This window comes from Leuciscus leuciscus, assembly GCF_965113295.1.
Source record: "Leuciscus leuciscus genome assembly, chromosome: 1".
Taxonomy (NCBI): domain Eukaryota; kingdom Metazoa; phylum Chordata; class Actinopteri; order Cypriniformes; family Leuciscidae; genus Leuciscus; species Leuciscus leuciscus.
This window is the reverse complement of record NC_138725.1, coordinates 76,643,712-76,669,658: the sequence shown is the minus strand read 5'-3', so window position 1 is coordinate 76,669,658 and position 25,947 is coordinate 76,643,712. Positions and strand designations below refer to the sequence as shown.

General features: G+C 39.8%; 1 protein-coding gene across 2 annotated transcripts in view; it reads left to right on the top strand.

Annotated features, from left to right (window-relative positions):
- The window catches only part of bahcc1a (BAH domain and coiled-coil containing 1a), a 123,489-nt gene that overhangs the window by 61,116 nt on the left and 36,426 nt on the right, over nucleotides 1-25,947 (top strand). For both annotated transcript variants that reach the window (XM_082184553.1, XM_082184554.1), the window contains 8 exons: nucleotides 2,364-2,546; nucleotides 12,860-12,985; nucleotides 13,192-15,357; nucleotides 16,212-16,326; nucleotides 16,415-16,620; nucleotides 17,790-17,945; nucleotides 22,320-22,564; nucleotides 24,949-25,294. In XM_082184553.1, the coding sequence (XP_082040679.1) occupies nucleotides 2,364-2,546; nucleotides 12,860-12,985; nucleotides 13,192-15,357; nucleotides 16,212-16,326; nucleotides 16,415-16,620; nucleotides 17,790-17,945; nucleotides 22,320-22,564; nucleotides 24,949-25,294 (3,543 nt within the window). The remainder of the gene's footprint in view (nucleotides 1-2,363; nucleotides 2,547-12,859; nucleotides 12,986-13,191; nucleotides 15,358-16,211; nucleotides 16,327-16,414; nucleotides 16,621-17,789; nucleotides 17,946-22,319; nucleotides 22,565-24,948; nucleotides 25,295-25,947) is intronic.

Below are 25,947 nucleotides of genomic sequence, written 5' to 3'. Positions count from 1 at the left end.
GCGTGTCAAAAATGATGCTGTAATCCTGAGGTCGAAACGCAGCTGCAGGATGGTTGAAAATAACAGCAGGACAGGAGAAGGTACCACAGTGGAGAAGGCTGATGATTGAAACGAAGAGGAAAAAGAGCAGGGTTCAGGGCAAGACTAAGGGCGTGAGAGTGACAACAACAAAAAAGAAGGGTAATGAGAAAGAGGGAGGAAAATTGGGATGGGGAATTCACAGGAGAGTGAAAAAGAAAGGAGAGAAAAGAGGCTGTGCATTCATCTGTGAGATGAGGTATCTGTCGAGTGATGGCTTGACGTATCCCAGCTCGGACTTTGATGTCTCGGGGCTAAACTAGATTATGAATGTGTTGTATGCTGGATGGGTGGTGTCCACTCTTGGTTGTGGACAATGAATGAATCTGGCAGGCATTAACAGCTAACCTCTGAGCTAACCAGACATGCTTCCAGGACACAGGAACGCTAGTGTGATATTTGTTGCATTGAAAGTTACTCAATAACTATTCTCAGCTTCAAAGATACACACCATTTGTGGCATATTACAGATCTTTTACTAAATTGAAAGCTGCAGAAAAGGGATCTTTTGTTTTGAGGCTTTTTCTAACAAGTAAAGAGTGCAACTGTGTATTCTACTTCCCTGTCAATTTCTGATTTATGTGCCACTAATCAGAACGGTTGTTGGTTAATGAATATGTTGGACTAATGGCCCTTACCTGTCTAAGTTGTTGGTTCTTGGCCAGAATACACAATAGTGTTTCCTTACCCTGGTCTTTGAGCCACACCAACGGTACATTTTGTATGTCTGATTTATCTGACACATCCGTTTCAGGTCTTGAAGTCTCTGCTGGTGAGCTCATGAGTTGAATCAAGTGTGTTTGAGTAGGAAGAGTTCGGAAACGTGCAGTGATGGTGTGCCTCCAGGAACAGGGATGGGACTTTATGCTGATAATCAAATTCTGAGCAAGCTCCAAAACTAATACAAGAGTGTATGGACAATACGAGTTAATTAGCTAGTTAAAGGGATAATTCACCCAAAAATGAAAATTAGCCCATGATTTACTCACCCTCAAGTCATCATAGTGTGTTCTTTCACACAAATTCAATCTGAGTCATATTAAAACATGTCCTGGCTCTTCCAAGCTTTATAATGGCAGTGAATGGCTATTTCTGTTTTGAAGTCCATAAAAGTGCATCTATCCATCATAAAAGTGCATCTATCCATGATAAAAGTGCATCTATCTATGATAAAAGTGCATCTATCAGTGATAAAAGTGCATCTATCAGTGATAAAAGTGCATCTATCCATGATAAGTGCATCTATCCATGATAAAAGTGCATCTATCCATGATAAAAGTGCATCTATCCATGATAAGTGCTCCACACTGCTCCTGGGGGTTAATAAAGGCCTTCTGAAGTGAAAGCGATGCGTTTGTGTAAGAAACATATTCATATTTAACACGTTACAAAGTAAAATTCTAGCTTCCGGCCAAATGCCCATACGCAGTCTACTTGTGCCTAAAGCGCAACTTACACAACTTGTGATGTCAGAAGTAACGTAGTGTGTCATGGCGTAGCGTAAATATCAGCAGTGTGTCGCATTACTCGCATTAGTAGCGCTTGAGATTTAAGTGGAATCCGTATATGTTCGTTTGGCCGTTATTTGACTTTATAAAGTTTTAAATATGGATATTTTTCTTACACAAACGCATCGCTTCGCTTCAGAAGGCCTTTATTAACCCCCTGGAGCAGTGTGGAGCACATTTATGATGGATAAATGCGCTTTTATGGACTTCAAAACAGAAACTGCCATTATAAAGCTTGGAAGAGCCAGGGAATATTTTTAAAGGTGAACTATGCAGTTTTTTTTTTTTAGCTTAATTTACCTGAACTGAACAGCTTCGGAGTCATTGCAATGGTTATATGATTTTTTTCGGGTTGAATGGTGGTCTTCTCGCACCCCCCTAGCACCTTTGAGCGGAAAAAAACAAAATGAAAATAAATGCACATGACCAGAGGGAGAAGATGGGAGGGGGGCGAGTTGCCAACGAGTTTTGACGACAGTGTTGTCAAATATCTATTCCGAAGCTGTAGGGGGAGCTCTATAGAGAAACCCGCGAGCAAAAAGCGAGAAAACAGCGAAGAAATTGCCAAAACTGCATAGCGCCGCTTTAATATAACTCTGATTGTATTCGTCTGAAAGAAGAATGTCATATACACCTAGGATGACTTTGGGTGTGAGCATTTTCGGGTGAACTATCAATCAGCTGAAACAAAGTCTTTGAATCCAACTGCTCACCATCATGCCAGTGTTCACATGCCAGTCAACACACCTAACTGCTCCTCCTCCTCTCTTAACACAGGCAGTGGACTCATGGGCAACTCCTCGGCCTCCTTCATGGGGACATTCCTGGCCAGCAGTCTCGGCTCCCCTCCCTCACACCCCCCACACCCCTCCAGACCTCCGTCTTCTCCCGCCTCTCCTTCCTATCGTGGGGGTCCTCACTCCAGCGCCTCGCAGATCTGGTTCCCCCACTCGCATGAAGGTAAGATGGCTCAGTTGCACTCACCTTGCTTGTCTGTCTGTCTGAATGAATGTGTATTAATCGAAATGAAACCGCACGCGATTTGGCAAAAGCTGAGATTATTTTATGCACAGTACAAGGTGCAAGTTTAAAACATTATCATCTCCGTGTAAACTTAAAAAACTTGATAATGTGAGAAATGTTGAAGGTGTCTGAATAAATGTTGGTTTGACTGTATTTCTCAAGACTGCCAGGTCGTGCAATCTGCTCATCAATGTAATAGCAATTTGACACCCCTGTATTGCTGAATCAGGTTTCAATTTAGATCCTAATGGCTCAGATCTATTGATTTTGACCTGCAATCAAAAAGAGTAGTGCTTGGTCCAATCACGCCACGTTGCTTCATCTGAACGCCAGAGGGCGTCACACACACACACACACACACACACACACGCCAAATATCCCCCGCAGAAGTACGATAAATCACATAATTCTAGCTGAATAAACAGAAGATCAAAACGCTTTGATTCATTTTTTTTTTTAAATGTTGTCTTATTGGATAAGAGGTTTATAAATGCTTCTCATGTTTGGAAAGATGTTTGACGCTCATCAAACACGCGTGTGTTGCTTTTTCAAATGCACATAATCGACTCAAACTCGCCGTGCTTTCAGATGGAGCAGCGTTTACTCCTGATCTCAGAGCTGTACGTCACTAGCCGTGTTTCCATTACCCTTCAAATTGCGCAAATTGAAATTGCGAATTGAAAATACGCCCAATGGAAAAGAAAAACTCCCATTTATCGCAAAAAAGTTTTTACGCTCGCATGTGGTGGTTTTATCAGGCAATGGAATGCAATGGAAACAGTTTTTGCGCATTTACAGGTCACCTGACGTAGATGACGCGGTGTGTTTGGACAGAATACGAGACAGAGTTCTTTATTAAACTCAAAAAAGACAAAAGAATGACAGGATTAATGGATTCTAAACCTCAAATAAATGCCACAATCAAGACCTCGAAGCAGATATGAGTGAGAAACACCCAGAAACTCCTCATATGTGCCGCTCACAAGTATAATAAGGGTCGTTCCTTACCATTAATGCTTGGAAAACACACATACATCTCCTTCGATTAATAATAATGGCCAGTGCAGTGGCTGGGATATAGTACATAATCCTACCAACGTCTGTCGCCATGGATTTTGGAATGATTTTACTGATCGCGAGAGGAAAAACATTTTTTTTTTTTGCAAAAAAAACTCAAAAGTTTTGCGCAAATCTGTAATGGAAACGCGCCTACTGACAAGCTGCGCATAAAAAATAATCGCAATAAGCCAAATCGTTTTAAGTGTGATTTTCATGTTAATTGCGATTAATCGTGCATAATATGTGTCTCTGGATGTTCTCATCAAAAGGGAAGCAGTCCTCTCTGTTTCTCTGCTCTGTGAAATGTGCGTCCCAGTGTTTTTTTTTGTTTTTTTTTTGACAGTGCAGAAAGGGGACAAAAGTTCAGCCAAAGAATCTTGTGGTCTGTGATGTACATCAACAAGAATTTATGCGCGCAACAAAACATTCGAGAAAGAACAAGCTTAAACGGTCGACGGCATCATGTAAAAGCCAGTGTGGGTTTTCCCACCGCACCTTATACTAGCTTGGCCCGAGCTCGAGCCACACCCAGCCGAATCAAGAGCTGGCCTCCTCCAGCGGCTCTCCAGATCCCTACAGATGACAGACTAGCACAACTCCACAGAGAGAGAGGACTGCAGGAGGAAGAGATGCCCAGGCATGCCCAATGCCTCTCTGCACTTATTCACACTTAAACCCCTCCGGGCCACATCCAAATGTGCCAAACAGTCATAAACCATTAGGAGTTCATCCGTGTGTTGTTTGTGTAATCCGCTAACTCAGCCTCTCTGAGTGCTGCACTATCCCCATGCTAGTTATCACTACACCCCAGTCTATTTTCACTTCTTTTCCCCTCTCCCCCTGTGCCCTCCTTCTGGTATGGTTGAATACATCCCTGATCCATTTGAAGTTCACACTAGGAGGAGGCTTGTGAAGGCGACTTTTCTTATTGAGCCTATCTATCGGCATTAAATCAGATCCTCTTTGAAGCGTTTTCTGGCCAAGAACCACCAACTGGAAAACGTGGAGGCCGTCTGACTTTAGTAAAGCTGCTAGCCACAGTTCAGTTTTGAGATTTCGGCACAGATAAATGATCTAGGGCTGACGATGTATCGTTTTAGCATCGTTAACGTATTATGTTAATCTAATATGTTAACGTTAATCGCAGGATGTGCAATGTCAACTATAGGGATCGTAGTTGATCCGTGATCCATATGGACCAGCTGCTCCCCGGTTCAGAACGCTTGTGATTTGTGGATTATTTGCAAAGTTTAACCATCATAAAGTGAAAGTTTATCATTTGCATGTGTTTTTCAAGTCAGACTTGCGGCTGTTTTCTGTGCGCACATACGTGAACGCCGAATTCAGCTCCCTTTCTTTTTCTTTATGAGCTTAAACGGACACTTGCACGCAAAAATAAGTCATAATGTCCGTCTCGGCGAGTATCCTCGTTAAACACAGCCGGTTATGTTTTCGAAAACAGATACGTGTCATTTATATTAGGCCCGGGCATTCGTCCTAAAGGGACAGCAGCTTAATGTACCCGCAGCTGTTTGTGATCCCAATGCTGATCAAACTACAGAAGAGAAAGAGAAAATGACTTTTGTATCTTTAACAAAGATAAATTGTATTAATTAATTAATTATATTAGTTATATTTCATTTAGACAGTGAATATTGTTATTTTACATTTGATTATTCAATTTCTGTACCTGAATACTGTTAGATTTACCTGAAAAACATAAAGCACTGCTCATTTCAATTGTATCTTTCTTCTATTGTATTTATCTATGCTTATAATTTGTTTATTATTTTCTATGCAGATTCACTCCCCTGTAAAAAAAAAGTTATTTATTATTTAAGTTATTCATTATTCTAATTATTCAAATAGAGCTATGCAAATAATCTAGTGAAATTGTTTTTACATCGCAATATCGCAGAAAAACGAAATATCGCAATGTAAGTTTTTTTCCAATATCGTGCAGCCCTAAAATGATCCCACGAACGTCAAAAATCACGGCAGAACCAGAAAGTTTATATAGACAGAGTTCGTACAAGGTTCTTCAATTTGACTTTTTGACATTTAAGTCATGGAAAACCCTTAAAAAAAAAAAAGCCATATTTATGAAGAGGTACTTAAAAAGTGCTTTACTTACTTAAAATACAATATTTTTTTTCGAAAAAAACTAAAAATACTATATTTTCACGCAAAATGAACGCCGCAGCCTGTCTGATAATACGAAGTACGGCAACGTTATAATATAAAATATGATTTATTGAAAAATAATAGCCATTATAAACTTTGTATTGAATATATATTATTAAACACGTTGTAAGTTGTATTTTGGATGCCTTATATCTGTTAAAAATCCTTAAAAAATACTAAATACTAGTGTTTTTGATAAGTGAGATCTTGGATTGTAGTGCTTGAAAACCAAAAAAGTAGTCCTTGAAAGTCCTGGAATTTTTCTGTACGAACCCTGGTAAACTATCACTGACCAATAAAAGCCTCCGCGCCACGACTTCAGGAAATTACAACATTCTGCACATAAAAATAGGTGTTCCCTCTGGGGATAGGACTGGTAGAAACTGCCCATACGTGATTCACTACGCAATGATACAAAACGTAAACCCAGAGATGTCAGTCTGGGGTCTGCTTTGGCCAGTGGCACATTAATCATTTTCTCAAAGAAGCTGGACAGTTTTAATAAGAGTGATGATAATGGTTACGTTACTAAGTAATAAGGCTGATTATGAGTGGGATTATGATAGCGAGCCATTATCTGTATTGCAGTTTAATTGTGCAGAACGCAGTGTGAAAATGATTGAATCCTGGCTTGCCATCAGCATCATTCAGCTCTTTCCTCTTTAAGATAATTGCAAATTGTCTTTTCTCCAGTTTGCATAAAAAAGCAAGTGATCAAAATGAGAAGCACAATTACCCAGCCTATATCCTCTGCACCCTGTGGGACCGTGAGTCTCCCATTAGCAGCAGCATAAGATTATCTACAAGAGCTCTTCGACACATCCTAAAATACCCTGTGCTTTGTGTGAACTGTTTGTCATTTATTTCTGAATATAGTGTTTTTTTATAAAAAAAAATAAAAAAAGGTCAAATCTGATTCATTGTGACAACTGATATTATAATTTATGGGAAAATAGCAAGAATACAGTATCTGTTTGATGGTTTCCACTTCATAACTGACCCGTATTTTATATGCTTGTGTCTGGAATAAACACTGTGGCGTGTTATTATACGAAAATATTTTCTAAATCTGTATTTTTCTTCTTCTTTGTTGTAAATATATCAAAACATACTTAAAACAAGAGTCGTTTACTTGTCAAGCAAATTGTGTATGATTTGTTTTCATAGGACATATCTTGAATAAAGGATAAAAAAAATAAAATAATGTTTTTAACCCCACAGGCAAATAGGGATATGCATAAATTAAAAACAAAACAAAATATAAATATCATCAAGCTTAGAACCACAAAAATGATTTAATAAGTTGTATTAATCTCCTGATTACTGTAATGCTCAAGGACATGTATTATAACAAGAGAAATTCAACCTTTACTTCAAATACCACAAGAACAAATCATTTTTTTTGTTTGTTTTAAATAAAAGTTAAGTACATTTTGTAGTAAACATTGGATTAGCTTGTTATTAGCTCAGGAAGAACAGAAAGAAATATAGATCTACTTTGTGTATGACATTAAAAATACAATAACGCCGTAACAATACCTAGCAAAATATACAATTTGACGGCATAAATGACATTTAAAGGAGTAAAAATGTGATTCCTTCGAAAAACTAATTATTTTTCAAATTACTCAGTTAGGAATTGCTCAAAATAATATTTCAGTACTAAGGATATATCTTGAATTAAGTTTTTTTTTTTTTTTTTTTTTTTTTTTTTTTACCCCACAGGCAAATAGGGATAAGCATAAATCAAAACAAAACAAAATGTAAATGTAAATGTGATTAAAAGGAGTAAAAATGTGATTCCTTCGAAAAACGAATTATTTTTAAAATTACTCAAATAATATTTCAGTACTAAGGAAAAAAAATAATCCTCAAGTGCACCTCTCTAATACAAGCAGATCCAGAACTTAAAGACTTACTTTAAAGTCTGCAAAAGCTCCAGTCTAAAAACACTATCTTTACCCCGGGTTGCTTTTGGACGTGAATCTCAAAGGAGTCGACTGCAACTATATTAATCTCTTTATGCGTGACCATAACTGTGCTTATTAATTCAACAGCATACATTCTGATAACTTCAGCTCATGAACAGAGCTCATGTAGGAGGGGGGAACTGAAATATAAAAACAAACCTAGGAAAAGCCTAACTGGCCCATTGCCAGCTGGTCTGTGTCCAAATGACAGCTTTAACTGTGCCAAACAGAGGCAGCCATCCTCTGCTTTCTCCTTCCTACCCCGTTTCTTTTCACTGAAGTGATGCTGTTCTTGTGCCAGAGCCGGTGCTTGGTTGGGGAATCTGCAAACATCTCTCAAATATTTCTCAAACAGCGTTTTTTCTTTTTCTTCTACTGGCTCAAGAGCCAAATAGTGACATAACAATCCCATCTTAGTTTGGGAGTCTTTCAGATTGGGATATTTTAACATCCAATGCCATTTGGTTCAGTGTTGTTATGCCATCACAAAATGCTTTCCATGCAATGGTCAAGACTTTAACAATTAGGGGTGTAACAATATGTCGTTTCACACTATATCGCAATACAAAAATGCACAAATATGAATGTATTGTGTATAGTTCACTCAAAAGAAAAAATATTTTTAATAGTTTTGGTGTCAGTACTACATTAAACTACTATATATTGAATATAATGTATAATAATGCAATGTGGGAATATTTGTGGGTCCTGATAATGCCAAATGTCTGATGTTACCCGGGAAAAAAAGTGGCCTACATTATTTTGAATATATCTAGTCAGTGAAAGAGTGCAAGAATATTCATCTCAAATTATTCTTTATTTTTAGCTTCAGAATCATGAATATGTTTATTCTGGTGTCTCTATTGTCCTGTGCATTGGGTTTCCAACACCAAGTCGCAATGTAATACAAAATTTTAGCATTTTATTCAACATTTTATCATATGTCTTGGAATTTCGCTATAATATCGTATCGTGAGTTCGGTATCGTGATATGTATCGAATCGTGACATGAGCGTATCGTTACACCCCTAACGACAATCAATTCTCACACACATCATTTATCTTAATAATTCTAGACAAAGAAAACAATTCAACATGAGTTGTATTAGCACGTTTAGCACGTGTAGCTTATATAAATTATCGTTGCTGATGTTGTCTAATGTTTGCGACTCCTGGTTCAAAACTCTTTTGGAAACCCAGTATGAAGTAATTTTCATTGGGGAACCCCATGCTCAGGCACCCTGATGCTGGTTCTGTCTCTTTATAGCCCTCATGCTTCACTTGTTTCATCTCTCTCAATCCAATCATGTCTTTTCTCTGTCTGTTGAAGACCCCCTCCTCCATTGCCAGGCTCCATCACTTCCTTTCAATTAGCAGTCCTGACAAATACCATTCACCTCCTCCCATCCTCCTGTCTTCCTCTTCAACCTCTGCCTTTTCTGTACTACTCTGTCACTTCTTCTCAATTTGCAATCTCGACAGGCAGCTTTATCTGTCTCTCCTTAAACAATTTACTCTGGGCTATTTACAGATGCATACGCTTGTATGCGCTGTCATGTGCAGACGCTGGGAGAACGATTGGCTGTCCACGTGAACAAGTAGATTGAGAGATAGGATTAACAGGAATGTGCGAATTGTGTACCATTAGCATTTTGCAGAAGTTCCCAGCTCTCTTCAAAGAGTCGGCTTTATTTGTCTGGGAATTAGCTCATATGATAGTGATCTCTTAACTGGTTTAAGAGGACTCATGAATTGGAAGTGGCCACAACCCATAGGCTGTTAAGGTCAAATCTGAACTGGAATGACAGGATTTAGTGAATTGTAACTTGAAGAAATTCAGCACAATCACAAAGTTCAACACTCAAAATAAGTAAATGGTTAGTTCACCCAAAAATGTTGTTCCAAACCTTTAAGACTTTCGTTAAACGCATCACGTTTGAGCTTCAGCAAGAACCAATGAGGTTCATTCTCGTGTTACGCATCACGTTTGAGCTTCAGCAAGAACCAATGAGGTTAATTCTCGTGTTACGCATCACGTTTGAGCTTCAGCAAGAACCAATGAGGTTCATTCTCGTGTTACGCATCACGTTTGAGCTTCTGCAAGAACCAATGAGGTTCATTCTCGTGTTACGCATCACGTTTGAGCTTCAGCAAGAACCAATGAGTTTCATTCTCGTGTTACGCAGCACGTTTGAGCTTCAGCAAGAACCGATGAGGTTAATTCTCGTGTTACGCAGCACGTTTGAGCTTCAGCAAGAACCAATGAGGTTCATTCTCGTGTTACGCAGCACGTTTGAGCTTCAGCAAGAACCAATGAGGTTAATTCTCGTGTTACGCAGCACGTTTGAGCTTCAGCAAGAAACCATTGAGGTTCATTCTCGTGTTACGCAGCACGTTTGAGCTTCAGCAAGAACCAATGAGGTTCATTCTCGTGTTACGCATCACGTTTGAGCTTCAGCAAGAACCAATGAGGTTCATTCTCGTGTTACGCAGCATGTTTGAGCTTAGGCAAGAACCAATGAGGTTCATTCTCGTGTTACGCAGCACGTTTGAAGCTTCGACAAAAACCAATGAGGTTCATTCTCATTGTTCTTGTGCATCGAACAAGTATGGTTGAGCTTCTGTTTATGTTCGCTGACGTTTATATGTAAATAAAAGCCTTATAACTATCTACTTCCTCAGATTCCATTTTTAATTTGACATCTTTAATTCAAGCCGGCAGCCTTAAGCTATCACCATTTGGTCACCATTGGATCCGCGAGCAGGGCGTTTAATCTCAGGTTGCTGCAAGGGGACTGAACCTCTCATAAATTCAAGGCGCCGTTCTTTGGCAAAACCAATTATATGGTTTTTCAAGTGTATTATGGTCCCGGTATGTTCTTTATGTGCTGTTTATGTGCAGTGAGCCTCTTCTTTTTCGCTGATTTGGAGAATAGCCAATATCAGACAGTGAGCTGCAGTAGCATCTTGCTCAGATAATAACAGTTCTGCATGTGCTGAGTGAGCTGGTGTCAATCACTTCAGACAGCTGCCGTGTCTGTGAGTGCAATAGTGTTAGCAGCATTAATGTCAGCACTAAGCAGTAAAACCTTCCTCGTCTAGCCCGCTGGCACAGCACCTTCCCTTGTCCTGCCCAGATTAACGGCTGAATGTGCAGTGCAATGCCCAGCGGTGCCGCTCACGTGCCCTGAGAGGCAACCAGCCACTATCGGGCCCAGCCAGACGTCACTGTGAAACGGGATTACGTTGCCAAGTGTCACACATAGAAACACAAAGAAAACACAGAAACAGCTGAAGACTGATTTGCATAACGCAAGCTTGTATCACACTTTTGCATAACCCACAGAAGAAATGGATTGTTTAAAGGGGGCCTTATTTTTTTTTCCATTCTCAAATGAATTGGCATAAATGAGTGTGTTTATTAATGCTGACGGGCAGTGAGGATAAAAAAAAACGAGCTTGCAATTATCACCTTCCTCAAAAACAAAGCCCCTCCATATGATTGGAAGGGTTTTTATATTCTTTAGTCAGAATTGCATAATAGGGATAGTTCACGCAAAAATGTAAATTCTGTAATCGTTTACTCGTATCGTTCCAAGCCTGCATAATAGATCTGCACGATTAATCATTAAAATATCGTGATCTCAGTTCAAACACCCACACCATTTTTGTTCATAAATTACATCAATTCGGTTATATCCATCAAAGCTTTGACAACATTGAAATATTAAACAGTAATTTCAACCACTGTATCATTTCTGTTAGAATAATTATAATTATCACAGAAGTACTGGGATAAAAGTTTATAGTTCAGATAGAAAATCTCTAATTTCTCTACATTTCCTTTTAAGTAGAAAATAAAATGACCAGAAGGTACCATCAAAAGTATACTTTGCTTGTTCGTAACTCCGTATTTCACTTCTCTTCCACTGCTTTATCCATAAATTATTTTTGCTGAAATGTAGAAAAATAAATGTAATAAATTAGAGAAATGTTGAGAAATTAGAAATAGTTCTTTTTTTTGTTCTTTTTTTTTTTTGAAAACGAATTTTTTTTAATTTTGTGAAAAATGTGTGGCCCTGATCAAGTCCCCGTCTTCTGTCCCACCTGTCCACTGGTATCTAAAATTATATCATAGCAGCCAAATAACTGAGGCTCTGGTAATTATAACATTACCCCCACCTTCCAATATAAACATAATACCATCCAGGTTGAAGCAGGCTAACTGATCAACTGTTTATGGTGGATCAGAAAATATTTTCTGTTTCTCAGTAATGTAATGTACTCATACATCACTCTATTATAAGTAGTTTAAAAGTCATAATCAATCAGAGCACTGTAATTGTCTCAGAAAGTCACATGGCTAACATTTATCACATATTTAAAGGTTACAGGATTGTCGTCTTGCCTTTACGAACCTTCAAAGGCTTATGCTTAAAAGGTATTTGGTTTTCCTGTAAATTCTGTCCTCATGGCTTTGTTATGTTAGTGGCAGACTTTGGAGAGTTGAGACAGCTGAAGTAAAGTTGATCTTTGGCCTCTTTCTTAAATCTCCCCATGTTCTGCTGCGAGGACTCTTTGCTTATTGTTTTACTGTGTTATCTCTTAACTCAGCACTGGGAACTTGGTGAGATTTGCACAGTGTGAACCATATGTTCAGGAGACAAAATTCATCCATTACTTCACTTCCCTAGACAGAACTCTTCATCTTGTTTGCTTTGGAAATCCAAATAGGAATGGCAAATATGACATCCAAAGCCTGTGGTTATTGGTGAATATGGAACACCAGCTGCATTGGAACAGGGGGATTAGATCTGGACCAAAACGCTTACGGCCAAAAAGAAATGTGGCTCAGTGATAATTGTCTTGTTATCAGAGATTTCCTTCCCTTATTGCTCTCTCTCCATATCACTCTCACTCTCTTACTTTCACTTCTTCTTTTGCTATGTCTACAATTCGCTCAGCCTTTATAGCTCTCATTTTATCTCTGGACCTTTCCACTGATGTTCACACCCTCTTTTTTTTCTTTCCCAACAGCAGTCCCAGGGTATCCTCGCTTCTCAGGGAGTCTAGCCCACACCTTTCTTCCCATAAGCCATTTGGATCACCATGCCAACAGCGGGGTCCTCTATGGACAGCACCGTTTTTATGATACACAAAAAGGTGGGCAAAATTAAATTTTTTTGTTGTTGACAATTTCATAAAACGTTTCTACTTCTACCTTTCTATCCTACCTTTCTGCAACTCAACTTCTCTTTATTTAGTCTCCAAATTTGATAGTTCCAACATAATTCCATAAATTGACCCTAAAGGAAAGCTTAAGAGCACTAATTTAAATGATTAACAGCCATATCCAATCTGTTTCACAGAGAACTTCTATTTACGAAGCCTCCCGTCCCAGCCCCCACTCATATCAGCCAATCACAACATCCAGCCAATGTCAAGGGCAGGATCAGGACAACCCCAGGGCTCCTGCAGCAGGGACAGGGATGCAGGGAGTGGGGTGATCCTACACAAGGGCCTTAAAGAGCCTAGCTTAGACAGAGGTGTGGTTTCAGCTGCAAAGGATAAAGACAGGTCTAGTAGTAAACATGATTCTAAAGACCGCCATCACCACCAACTACCCCATCATCACTCCCATCAACCCCAGCTCCACCCACAACATCCAGTCACTATGGAAGAGATGAATGCCAGGGGACACAAAGCCACTCTACCTATGGAGTACAAGGAGCATCCACAAAGCATGGGAAAGCCTCTTAGTGCCTGTCTGCTCAATGGGAAGATGCAAAATGGGGACCATGGGACTGGGGCAAAGGGCTCCATGACTTCTTGCATTGGGGATGGGGTGGGTAGAGGTAATGTAGGGTCCAATAATGTCCAAAACAGACATTTGGGTGGTGGCACTAATGGGCGCTGTGGTAAAGAGGCAATAAGTGGGGAGATGCGGATCAGTGAACAGACTCCTACGGACTGTCTTGAGCGAGGTCAAACACTTCACCATTCTTTGTCCTACTCAGTGCCTCCTCCGCTACCCATGGCTTCAGCTGCTGGAGGGGGGCATCCCGGTGGTTTCCATTGTCTACAGCTCCATCCTGGCCACCCCCATCATGCACACCACAACCGCCACTCACACCATCACCCTGACTTTTTCTGCCCTCCACCGCCAGCCCCCATGGGAAATACTTCCTTGCATGATAAAGGGATCAATAGTGGTGGTTGCAGAGACCCCAAAGTGACTGGAGCCACGTTTGTACCATCTGTTAGCCACCTTGGGGAGAAAACCGGAGGCCCCTTCCAGATGGGCAGCTCTGAGTGCCAGGGGGTTGGCGGCGGAGGGAACGGTGTCAAGGACAAGGCAATGGAAAAGGCTGGCAATGGGGGGCATCATGGTAACTGGCCCAGGAAACAACAGCAACAACCTCCAACCCAGCAGCAGCATCCTTACAGAAAAGCTGAAAAAGCCCCTGACTGGATGCATAACCATAACCACAACCACCACCATCATCTACAGCAGCAACAACAGCAACAACAACAACAGCAGAGCCATTCCCAGCAACACCAGACTGTGCGCTCCCGCAGTGCTGACTGCATCAACAGCATGGAAACGGACATCTACAGATCTACACTGACTCAGGAGACAAAGGCTGTCCATCCTTTACCCAATCAATCCAACACCAGTTCCCAGCCCTACAGGGACTGCTCACACTCTGGACCTCCAAACATTCCCTCACCTCTTGCTGGGAAGAACATGGCCCAGCACATGGGTGGTGGAGGAGGACATGGAAGCTGCTCCATGCAGCGAGATGGACAGAAGGTTGCCCGCATTCGTCATCAACAGCACAGTAGGGCTGGTCCGGATACCCCTGGTGCAGACATGGCCCAGGCTAATGGAAACCAGGAGATGAAGCAGAAAATGGAAATTCCTTACGGTTACAACAACAGTGCACACCATCACCCACATCAGCAGCCATCAGTGCTGCATTGGGACATGCAACCTCATCACATCCACTCCGAAGAGAACCAGCACAAAGCGTACATGGAGCCTAACAGTGGAGCTACCAACAACAGACCGCCTACACAACAGCAGCACCAGACAGCGGGAATGGGCCCCCCTCCTCCTCCGCCCGTTCATCCAGCTCCTCCTCAAAACCAGCAGGAGGTCGCAAGCTCACAGGGAGAGACTAGTGCTATGAAGAACCTTCTGAAGTACAGCAACCAGCAGCCTCTCCTACTGTCCCAGAAGAGCCCGTTTGGAGGGCTCGGGAGCCTCAAAACTGGGCCAAATGGCACCAGTTGCTCTCTTCAAGGAGGCAAGCAGACCCTACCCTCCAGGAAAGGCCAAAGCCATGAAAACGAGCGAGCTGATTGCGGAGGACGTGGGAGAGAGATAGGAGAAGCCCCACATGTTGAGGGCGAGGTGCGACAGCCTCCGGTTGGGATTGCAGTTGCTGTGGCCAGACAGAGAGACCCTCCATGCCAAGCATCAGGCACCCATCCCAGCGCTCGACAAGGGCGGGTCCACTCCAGCATGAAAGGTAAGCTTGACCTTTCTTGATCTGTCAGGGTCTTCCTAAACAAACAAACAGGCAGGGAAACAGAGCAGTTTGTTTATTCATGATCTCTGGAAGACTTCACTGATTAAAAATAAATAGCAGAACTCGCCAAGACCCAAAGTGGAAACAGCTTTTCCCTCTCACTCCTGAAAGAGAGAGAGAGAGAGAGAGAGAGAGAGAGCACACATGCCACCGTAGAGAAAGGCTGCTCGACAGCTGTTTGCATGCAAGAGTGCCAATGACAGTGAGAGTTGCAGATGAGAGAAAATCACTGGCTACGTTTACATGCAACCAAATAATCCGTTAGTCATCGATAGAAAGATTGACATGTAAACACCTTAATCGATCCGATTGAGCTCGTCCTCAATGAAATCTCGATCCGATTGAAAGGGGTGGTTTATTCCTTTTCTAATCCGATCGAGAGAACATGTAATAGCGTAGTTCTTCCTGTTGAATTAAGTGTCATATAAATGAGTGTCCCGTCATCCTATAATTCTTCTTTCACTCTTTGTCTGTGAAGTGAAGCAGGACAACGTCCCACCAGTCCTTTTTTCGGATATTCATCCACAGATGACTGGGCATTTTTACTGCGTGATAAATATAAGCAGTGGCACAACGGCTCATGTGCTCATCGTCTCCAAATTATGACCAGAAATGGATAAATATTAAATCTGCTGTTTAAAACAAACAAAGAACCAATGTAGGAGAATCACATGTTTAATGTTCATGTAATCACTACATTCAGATTCATCAATCGGAATGAATTCAGTCCGATTGAAACAAAAGTTGTGCATGTAAACGTAGCCATTGATGTAAATGTATTAACCATTTTGTAGGCACTCCACGCTCCATGTATCCTTCAGATTCACCAGGAGAGGAGGAGAGGAAAAGGACAAGTGTAGAGCACATGGGCCACCGGTGCCTAGAGAGAGAGCGAGACGTGTTTATCAGGTAAATGATCTCACACACTTTTTTTTTTTTCACTTGTCACATTTGCTCAACCCCTGACCTTTTACCTGTCTCCAATCTGGCTTTGCAGGGATAACAAGGAAAGAGTGGAATTTGCACACATCCATCCCTCTAACAGTTGCCATGGTGACCTCACCTCGCATATCATGGTGCCAGGTGGCACTTCAATGCAGTCAAGCCAATTAGGAGACCCGGCTGCACACACACACTCTGCGCACCACCACTGGATGCCACGCACAGGCAGTCCCTCCCTCTGGATGACCGGTCACTCCTATGGTCAGTAATGTTGAGAACAGAATGAGACAAAAAATACATTTTAGTCGTCTTTTTCCCTTATTTTGCTCTAATTCAAGTCAAGTCAAGTTACCTTCATAGCGCTTTTTTACAATACAAATTGTTTCAAAACAGCTTTACAGAGACAACAGGAAAGTTAATACAACAAAGTTTGTTTCTATAACAGAATAGAGTGAAATGGGGAAAATACATACTTTTTCCCTTATTTGGCTCTTTCTGGTGCTCTAATGTTAATTTCTGCTTTGCTGATATATTAGACATACTTTCATGTTTAAATCAACTTTAGCCCTATTCGGACGGTAATTGTTTCTCATGGGGGTCGTAAGGTATTTTCAACATTTAAAGGGGTTATTCTGTGATTTTATTGGCGTATGAATCCAGAATGTCAGTGTTTTTCTCCCTCCACCCACGTAATAATCTCTGAACGAATTACCTACTGTTTTTTGACAAACACAGATCGTGTGGTGATTTAATTGTCATGTAAAGAGTTTACAAGAAGAAATCACTTCAAAATTCACGGTTTAAATCATTTTTGATCACTGCCGAGCACCGTACAATAACTGTTTCACTGTAATTTGCATGCATTTTAAAAAACTTTTATGCTGGAAAGTATTGACAAGAACAATATTTCATCACGGCTCCACCTCAGCGAACAAAAAGGAGAAAGAGGTAAAAAACACGTAAACATTAGATTAAAAAAATATATATATGTAGGCTATTATACACAACATTATAAATACAAACCAAGCAGGTTTATTTTTACCTCATGCAAATAAGAGGCTGCATTTACTTGTGTCCGCTAATTTCCATATTTCTGTTTTTAAATATGGAAAAACATCCTTTTGAGATAAAATGCAAGATTTCAAATATAGTGTATATACTGGCATCTAGCTTCCTATTATTAAAAATGAGATTTAAATAATTAAATAATAAATAGAACATTATTTTCCTATTATTAAATTAAATACCATATGACACCGCAAACAATCGCGTTTGTGGGATCACAAAACTCGCTCCTCCACCATCAATAAAGAGTTTAGCACTGAGGTGCCATGCAAACCTATTTTTTTTTACAGACGTCCACATTAGAAACTATTACCATCCGAACAGGGCTCTTGTTGTATCCTAAAAGTTGTCTTGTGTGTCTGTAGGGATTGGCCACACTGCTCTCCATCAGAATCTTCCCCCTGGGTTTTCGGCAGCCATGCCTGCCCCTCTTCAGCCGGTCCTGCCCCTGCCCCAGGACCCCTCCACCCAGCTGGTGGTGCTGCCCAGTGAGCCTGCCACCCACCCAGCCACACATCTCGGTATGTACCACAATGTTTTCTACCTCTACCTTAGTATTTTTGTCTTGTTTCCAGTCCAAATATAAAAAAAATCTTATATCAAGATGCATTTACTTAAGTAGTAAAACGCCAAAAGATATTTTGTCTTGTTTTCTGGGGAAATAAATACAAATGAAGTGAGTTTTAAATGATCTGCCAATGGGGAAAGAACAATAATCTTGTTTCTGTTTGAATTAAGATTCTTTTTCTTACCCCATTGGCAGATAATTTTGCTCGTTTTAAGCAAAAACTCACTTAATTTTTATTAATTCCCCTGGAAAACAGGACATTCAATTTGATTTAAAGAATTTTTTGATATTTGGGACTGGAAACAAGACAAAAATACTAAGTAAGAAAAGCATTTTTGCAGTGTATTCTCCTTCCCTTCCATATCCTCGATTTGTTTGACCTGCTGCGAATGACCCATTTGTCAGATTTAGCATTCACTCTTTTTGCGAGGCTCTCATGGGTTCCCCCCTGAAGATGTCGAGCCTGAAAAATTATGCTCTAGAACAGTGTTTCCACTCAGGTTTCAAGGTTATATGTCCATTTCAAGTGTTTACTTATACCAAGTGCACACTACACGACTCAAGCCTATCGCTGACGCTCTTGTAGTGTGCACACTTCTAAAACATGCTCTGACATTGACTTGTTTAAAGGCCCCCTGAAATCAAAATGTACGTTTTTTAGCTTTTAATATGAATATGTTAGCCTTAAGGTTATGAATAAGCTGGTGTGCTCCAAAACAATGACAGAATTCACATTTAGGAGATATAAGCATTCAAAACTTAAGTTAAGTGAGATTTTGCTTAAAACAAGCAAAATTAGTTCAAACAGAAACAAGATAATTTTTCTCACCCCATTGGCAGATAATTTAGTTTGCTTTAAGCAAAAACTCACCTCATTTGTTTTCATTTCCCCAGAAAACAAGACAATAATATCTTATGGCATTTTACCACTGAAGTAAATGCATCTTGATTTAAGATTTTTTTTAATATTTGGACTGGAAACAAGACAAAAATACTCAGTAAGAAAAGCATTTTTGCAGTGAGATTACTGTTACCAGGGATATTAAAATGTCCATATCTTTTTTAAGATAAAGATTAAGAGCTGCTATGAATAACGGCCTATGAGATTGCTGAGAAGAGCGAAAGCATGCAAGTGATGCACTGAATCGCTCAAACAGTTTCCGGTCGACCACCTGCTCCACCCCCACATGGTCCGGGTCAGGATGCTCTCACCATCCCACTCAAAGCTACTGCCATATGTGCTCAAAACAAGCTAAAGTAACAATACCTCCTAGCCTTATAAGTCTACACAGGCCTAATGTCTTAGGGTATGTTTACATGACAACGGTGTGCTTAAAACGGAGAAGTTTTTCCTTTGAGTTTTCTGCATACGGACGACACCATTGTCAAAACGATCCTCGTTCACACGGATCCGCGAAAACGGCTAAAAACGCTGTATTCTGCTGCCAGGCCAGTAGATGGCGATGAAACACTATAGAGTATAGACTGAACACGTAATACGCATGTGCATGGCGTCATCGTCTTCAAAGATTCACGTTTTTGCTGTTTTACATGGAGATCGTTTTCAAAAACGTGCACTTTGAAACCCGTTTTCAAAAGTTAGTGTTTTTAGGCGCCCAAAACGCCGTTGTCGTGTAAAACGAACAGCCAAAGCGCATACAAAGTTTCCCTTTTTTAGTTGAAAACGGTGTGGTGTAAACAGCCCCTTAGAAGGCACGCTTCCTTCTGTTCTCCACAGAAATATTACCTCATAGGGGAAGTGCATCCACAAAAGCCTTCCCCCGGGAAACATTAGTTAAGCTGGGTTAATGTTCCAGAGCAAGGGTCCGTGACGTGTCAATGCATGGGTGAGAGTGGGATCAAGCTGAACACACACATTAATGAAACTATGTGAAATGGGAAAATTAGAAAAACATATTTGACTTGCGGAGGCTGAAGATGTGTCACTGTGGATGTGCACGGATTGTTCCTGCCAGGGGAATGGCAGGAGTTTATCCATGACATGGGAACTGAGAAGTCGCCTAGACTACATGCTATAGTATTGGCCCACTGTGGTTTTCAGAGAAGGGGATTTTTCAAGGGAAAGGGAGTGAAATCTAGTTTGTCAAATTGATTGTGTAATATTTATTCTAATGGGAACTGCTTCCATTATGTTGACTTTTATTTTAACCAAATTATTATTGTTGTAAGCATATATCATGCTGTGCTCACAAGGCTGCACATTTGGGTTGGAGACATCTAGTGTGAGAAAAAATGAGGGAGGAATGCAGTTAAGTGTGAGAAAACGAAAGTGGTGAACGGGGAGCAGGACACCAAAAAGAGCGTGGGACTGCTGGTTGATGGGTCTCTCTTGAACTCAGTGTTGGCCAGAGTTACTTATATGTATTTATTTATTTTAGTTAGTTTTAATACTTTGACTGACATTTAATTTTTTTAATATAAATGATAATTCACTCATCTGTCATTCTGTCATCATTTACTCACCCTCATGTTTGTTCCAAACCTGTATGAATTTCTCTCTTTTGTGGAACATAAAATATATATTTTTTTGTCCATACAGTGGAAGTCAACAGTAACAAAAACTGTTTAGTAATCAACGTTATTATTATTATATATATATATATATATATATATATATATATATATATATATATATATATATATATATATATATATATATATATATTATTTTTTTTATTTTTTTTATTTTTTTTTTACATTCTTCAAAAAAAAAATTTTTTTTTTGGTTGTTGGTTGTTTTTCTTTTGGTTGGCTGGTTGGCTGGTTGGTTGGTTGGTTGGTTGGTTGGCTGGTTGGTTGGTTGATTTGGCTAGTTTGTTGGTTGGCTGTGTTGATTGGCTGGTTGGTTGGCTGGTTGGTTGGTTGGTTGGCTGGTTGGTTGGTTGATTTGGCTAGTTTGTTGGTTGGCTGGTTGGCTGTGTTGATTGGTTGGCTGTGTTGATTGGTTGGCTGTGTTGATTGGTTGGTTGGTTGGTTGGTTGGTTGGTTGATTTGATTTGATTTGATTTGATTTGATTTGATTTGATTTGATTTGATTTGATTTGATTGGTTGGCTGTGTTGATTGGCTTGTTGGTTGGTTGGTTGGTTGGTTGGTTGGTTGGTTGATTGGCTGTTATTCTTTTGGTTGGTTGATTGTCTGGTTGGTTGGTTGATTGGTTGGCTGGTTGATTGGTTGAAATCAGACCATCCAACATTAAATAATCCAAACCTAAAGTATGTTTTTTGTAATTCTTGTGTAATATTTGTAGTTATTGTTTTAGTTCATTAAGGCATTCTACCTCCCTAGTCCTTTTTGTGTCACAAGGACTCCAACAAACTAACATTTTGATAACAGAAAAGCATTAACTCAGGGCTAAATCCAAAAGTCTGTCTAGAATTCATCCAAATGTGGAGCCACTAACCAGCAACTAAGGGAATAATTGTTTGATTCTGTTCCTATACCACGTCAAGTTTTGCTCCATCCAGGGATGTAATATCTTTATTACACAGATGGTTCTTTCCAAACCACATTACCACATTGTTTTTGTGCTATTCAAGACTAGATTTAAATCATTAAAAGCTTCTTGAATACTATAAAAACTATCCTGTACCTGTAAAAACTCTAAGTGAGACCCATATATTAAGATTCTGGGGGCACATTACAGAAAGACCCTAACTTTATAATCCTATCTTTTATCTGTTTGATAACCATGGCAATTTCAGTTAAGACCTCATTTAGGACAAAAGCTATTACAAAATTACATTTCTTAAGTGCAAAATCTTATCTTAACTACGGATAGGAAAAGGGTATTACAGAAGCATCCTAACGCCACAAACAAATCCTAAAAACGGTCTGAAATTTAGGACAACCCCAAGTATTTGCCAACTATAAAAATCACATAATAATAGCCCTGTCTGAGAATGACGTCACATTTATTTAATGATACAAGATGAAGAAAAGCGATGTTTGATGAGGGAAAGACTTTGTTTGACTAATTACAGACTAATATGAAATAAAAGGATTAGGCTTTGCCCTTTCTACCAAGCTTATCAAAAATTCACTTAATGAAAAGCATCACTTATTTTATTTCTCCATTCTCCAGTTTTTCCGTTTTACTTCACAGCAGCTGTTTGCTGTTGGTTGCTTGGTAACAGACCTGAGAGTTGATTACCAAACTACAGATAGGATGAGATTTTATAAGATAGAATCCTAAATTAACTCAAGATTTGGTTCTGTAATATGATTTTGTGAAAAATCCTAAATTAACTTGTCAGATTTTAACTTAAGACTCATGATAAGACTAACACTTGTGTTTCTCTGCTTAGATGTGATGGAGCAGTCTGGCCTGTGGCCCCCAGTCTACAGGGCCCGAGGGGCCCATTCCCACATGCAGCATCCCGCTGTGTATCCTCGCTCGCAGTTTCTACGCCAACAGGAGCTTTACGCTCTCCAGCAACACCAGCAGCTTCAGCATCAGCAACACCCGAGCCATCACACGCCACCAACTCCATCACACAGAGCTGCAAACACCACAGAGTTACAGCAGAGAAACAGAGTCGACCACAGCCAGGTACACACACACACACACACACACACACACACACACACACACACACACACACACACACACACACACACACACACAACCCCTCGTAGAGCTAGGGTTGGGGATCGTTTGAATTTGAACTATTCCAATAAGGTAAAAAAAAAAAAAAACTCAGATATAGTTCACATTTAGCCTTATTGCAAAACATTTAATTAGAGAGCCAGAGTTGACCACAGCCAGGTACACACAACCCCTCGTATAGCTAGGGTTGGGTATCATTTTGAATTTTAAAGGTGAATTGTGTAATATTTAGGAGGATCTGTTGACAGAAATGCTATATCATATTCAAAACTATGTTTTCAGTGCTTGTATAAAGACCTTACATAATGAACCGTTATGTTTTTATGACCTTATGAGCCATTTCATCACTAGCTAAAGTCAGCGAATAAAACACTGACACAATGATGAACAAGTAACAACAATATTCACAATAACATATTGTTTTACTGAATAATTAAGTAAACCTAATTTCTTAATTTGTCTTTGTAAAGATTCCGATTCCAATTTCAATTCTGCTTTTCGATTCTGATTCTTATCGATTCCTAATTTCGATTCCAAAAAGGTTAAAAACACCTTAGATATCGTTCACATTTAGTCTTATTGCAAAACATTTAATTGTAGCTGAATATCATGAACAAACAGGCTGAAGAACACTTACACAAGGAACGTTTGCTTGTGGTTTAAAAATACCATAGAAAAACAACTAGCCTAACTAATACAACAAATAATCGCAACAAATAGATACAACTTAACAAAGATACAATTGAAATAAACAGTTTTTAAGATTTTCAGGTACAGAAACTGTAATCAAATGTAAAATAACACTGCACTTTATAAATAAAATTCACATTACAAATATAGTTATTCAGTCAAGAACGAGTGAATTTTCTCTTTGTCTTTTGTTGTTTGATTAGTGTTATTATAGAGACGGCAGCAGGAATATTAGGCTGCTGTCACTTTAAGAGCTGCCCAATATAGTTATAGAGTCGCCTCAGGGTTGAATGGTTTAAAATCACATTAAAATCACTTTCGATGTGTGAAAAACAACACGCGAGTCGTCTCCCATTTGAATTGTTTAAAGTCATATTGAAATGCTCACAAAGGAATCGGTATTAAAACTTTATAACAAGTATCCGATTCCTGACCTCAAGTTTTCGATTCCCAGGCGTACGTATAGCCGTTTTACATCAGACTGTTCAAAATGCAGTGGTTTAGAAACAGCTGGGTTTTCAACTGAGCTAATGTTTGACACCTGATACTGAGAGAGGATGTGCTCTTTTCCGTGAAACTAGACAGTTGTTTTTGTGTGCAGGGGAGTAAACAACATTTGGAGCGAATAAATCATGAGTTTTAGTTAAAAAAAAAATCCCCCTATAAAACCACAACTGCTCCCTAGGATCCATAACTTCCTCCAAAGTCCAGTTTCAGTCTACACATACACACCTAAATGCAGTCTGCAAATGAACTGTGACGTGATTGGACCAAGCACTACTCTTTTTGATTGCAGGTCAAAATCAATAGATCTGAGCCATTAGGGTCTAAATTGAAACCTGATTCAGCAATACAGGGGTGTCAAATTGCAATTACATTGATGAGCAGATTGCATGACCTGGCAGTCTTGAGAAATACAGTCAAACCAAAATTAATTCAGACGACTTCAACATTTCTCACATTATCACAGTTTATTCGCTATAGTTTAGAAAATGGTACTAAAATATGACTCAGAATCAGTTGATATTTGACTGGTTTTGTCCGTCCTTCTGTTAGACTGTCTCTCAGATGAATTATGTTGAATATCTGTCAGCTGTTAAATTTAACTACACAATTAGATAATACCAGTTTAGATCAACCAGTTACCAAGCTATGCTTAATTTTGTTCAGTCTGTGTGTAAAAAGGTCGCATTAGCAATTAAAGAAAAAACACTTCAGCAAAACATGATCAGGTCAAAGTGTCTGAATCATTTTTAGTCCCAAATTTGTATAAATGTTACTGGTAGTCACTGTATGAAGAGTTTCTGGGTATAATATGTCACAGTTTACTTGATTTTGCTCTCCTCACTTACATAAATGAACTATAGTGTCCTGCACACACTAGTAAACAATTATATCTGGCATCTGAATCATTTTTGGTTTGACTATAATATTATATGTCAAGTTTACTTTAATTAACCAAATTGTCCAGATCTCATTATGAGGCTTGAATTCTCTTTCCTTTCTGACTTTCCATCATTCTTTTACTTCTGAAAACAAACTTTGCTGCATTATTATCTCTGTAAAGCTGCTTTGAAACAATCTATTTAGTAAAAAGTGCTATATAAATAATGTGACTTGACTTCTTTACTGCATAGGTGCAAAAGAAACCAGAAGAGCAGAGCATGGAGATCGAAGACATCCTATCTGATCCAACGACTCCCAAACCTGCTAAATGCTACTCCTACGGCCCGTCCAACCGGGCCTCCTCTCCTCCCAGGGGATCCACTGCACACTTGTCCCCTTGCTGCCGGTCCCCTTGTATGCGACCTCACCCTAAAAGCACCCCCTCTACTCCCTGTCCCGCCCCGAGTCCAGTCGCTGTGACGCCCCGCTCCCCGGCCATCAGCCCTGCCCCATCACAGCTGCCCAAAGCTGTGGAGTCCCAGGAGAAGAGGGTGGAAGGGCAGCCGCCTCAGGACTATCCTCAGTCCATGGAGCCTGGTGAGGAGATGTTCTTCCTTACATATCAATATATGACTCTTTTACTTTTGTGTAAGGGATAATGTACATCCAGCCGGTTGTTCTCTCAGAATAAACCCAGACAGGGTGATCAGGATCAGGTCTTCATCAGCCTGAAGGGGTTTATTCTGAGATAACAACTGGCTGGATGTACATTATCCCACTTATTACACAACTACTTGCCACGTAAGTAAATAATTAGACATGAAATATTGACTTGAGTTGAAATATTTTAAACACAAAGCTCCCGTGGAGAGAGCAAGTTCAAACTAGACGGACATTTAAGAGATACGGTATACAGTCACACCACTTATTACACAGTATTTCACCACATAAATAGTTATGGGGATCAGAGATATTGATTTCAGATTAAACTGTTTTAAAATCGTACCTGTTTGTTAACTTATAATCCAACAGTGTACAAAACAATAGTCGTAAAATGAGAGAGCGAGTCCACGATACTGGATGGCATAATTAAACAACTGTACACAAAATATTGATTGGACTGAGTTTTAATATTTTATTTGCTCGCCAAATGCAAAACTTCCACGAAGAGTAACCGTTCCTAGCAAGCGTATAGCACTGCTGACTTCAGTGACCCGCCTGTGTTTCTGTTCTCAGCGGTTGTTATCGGG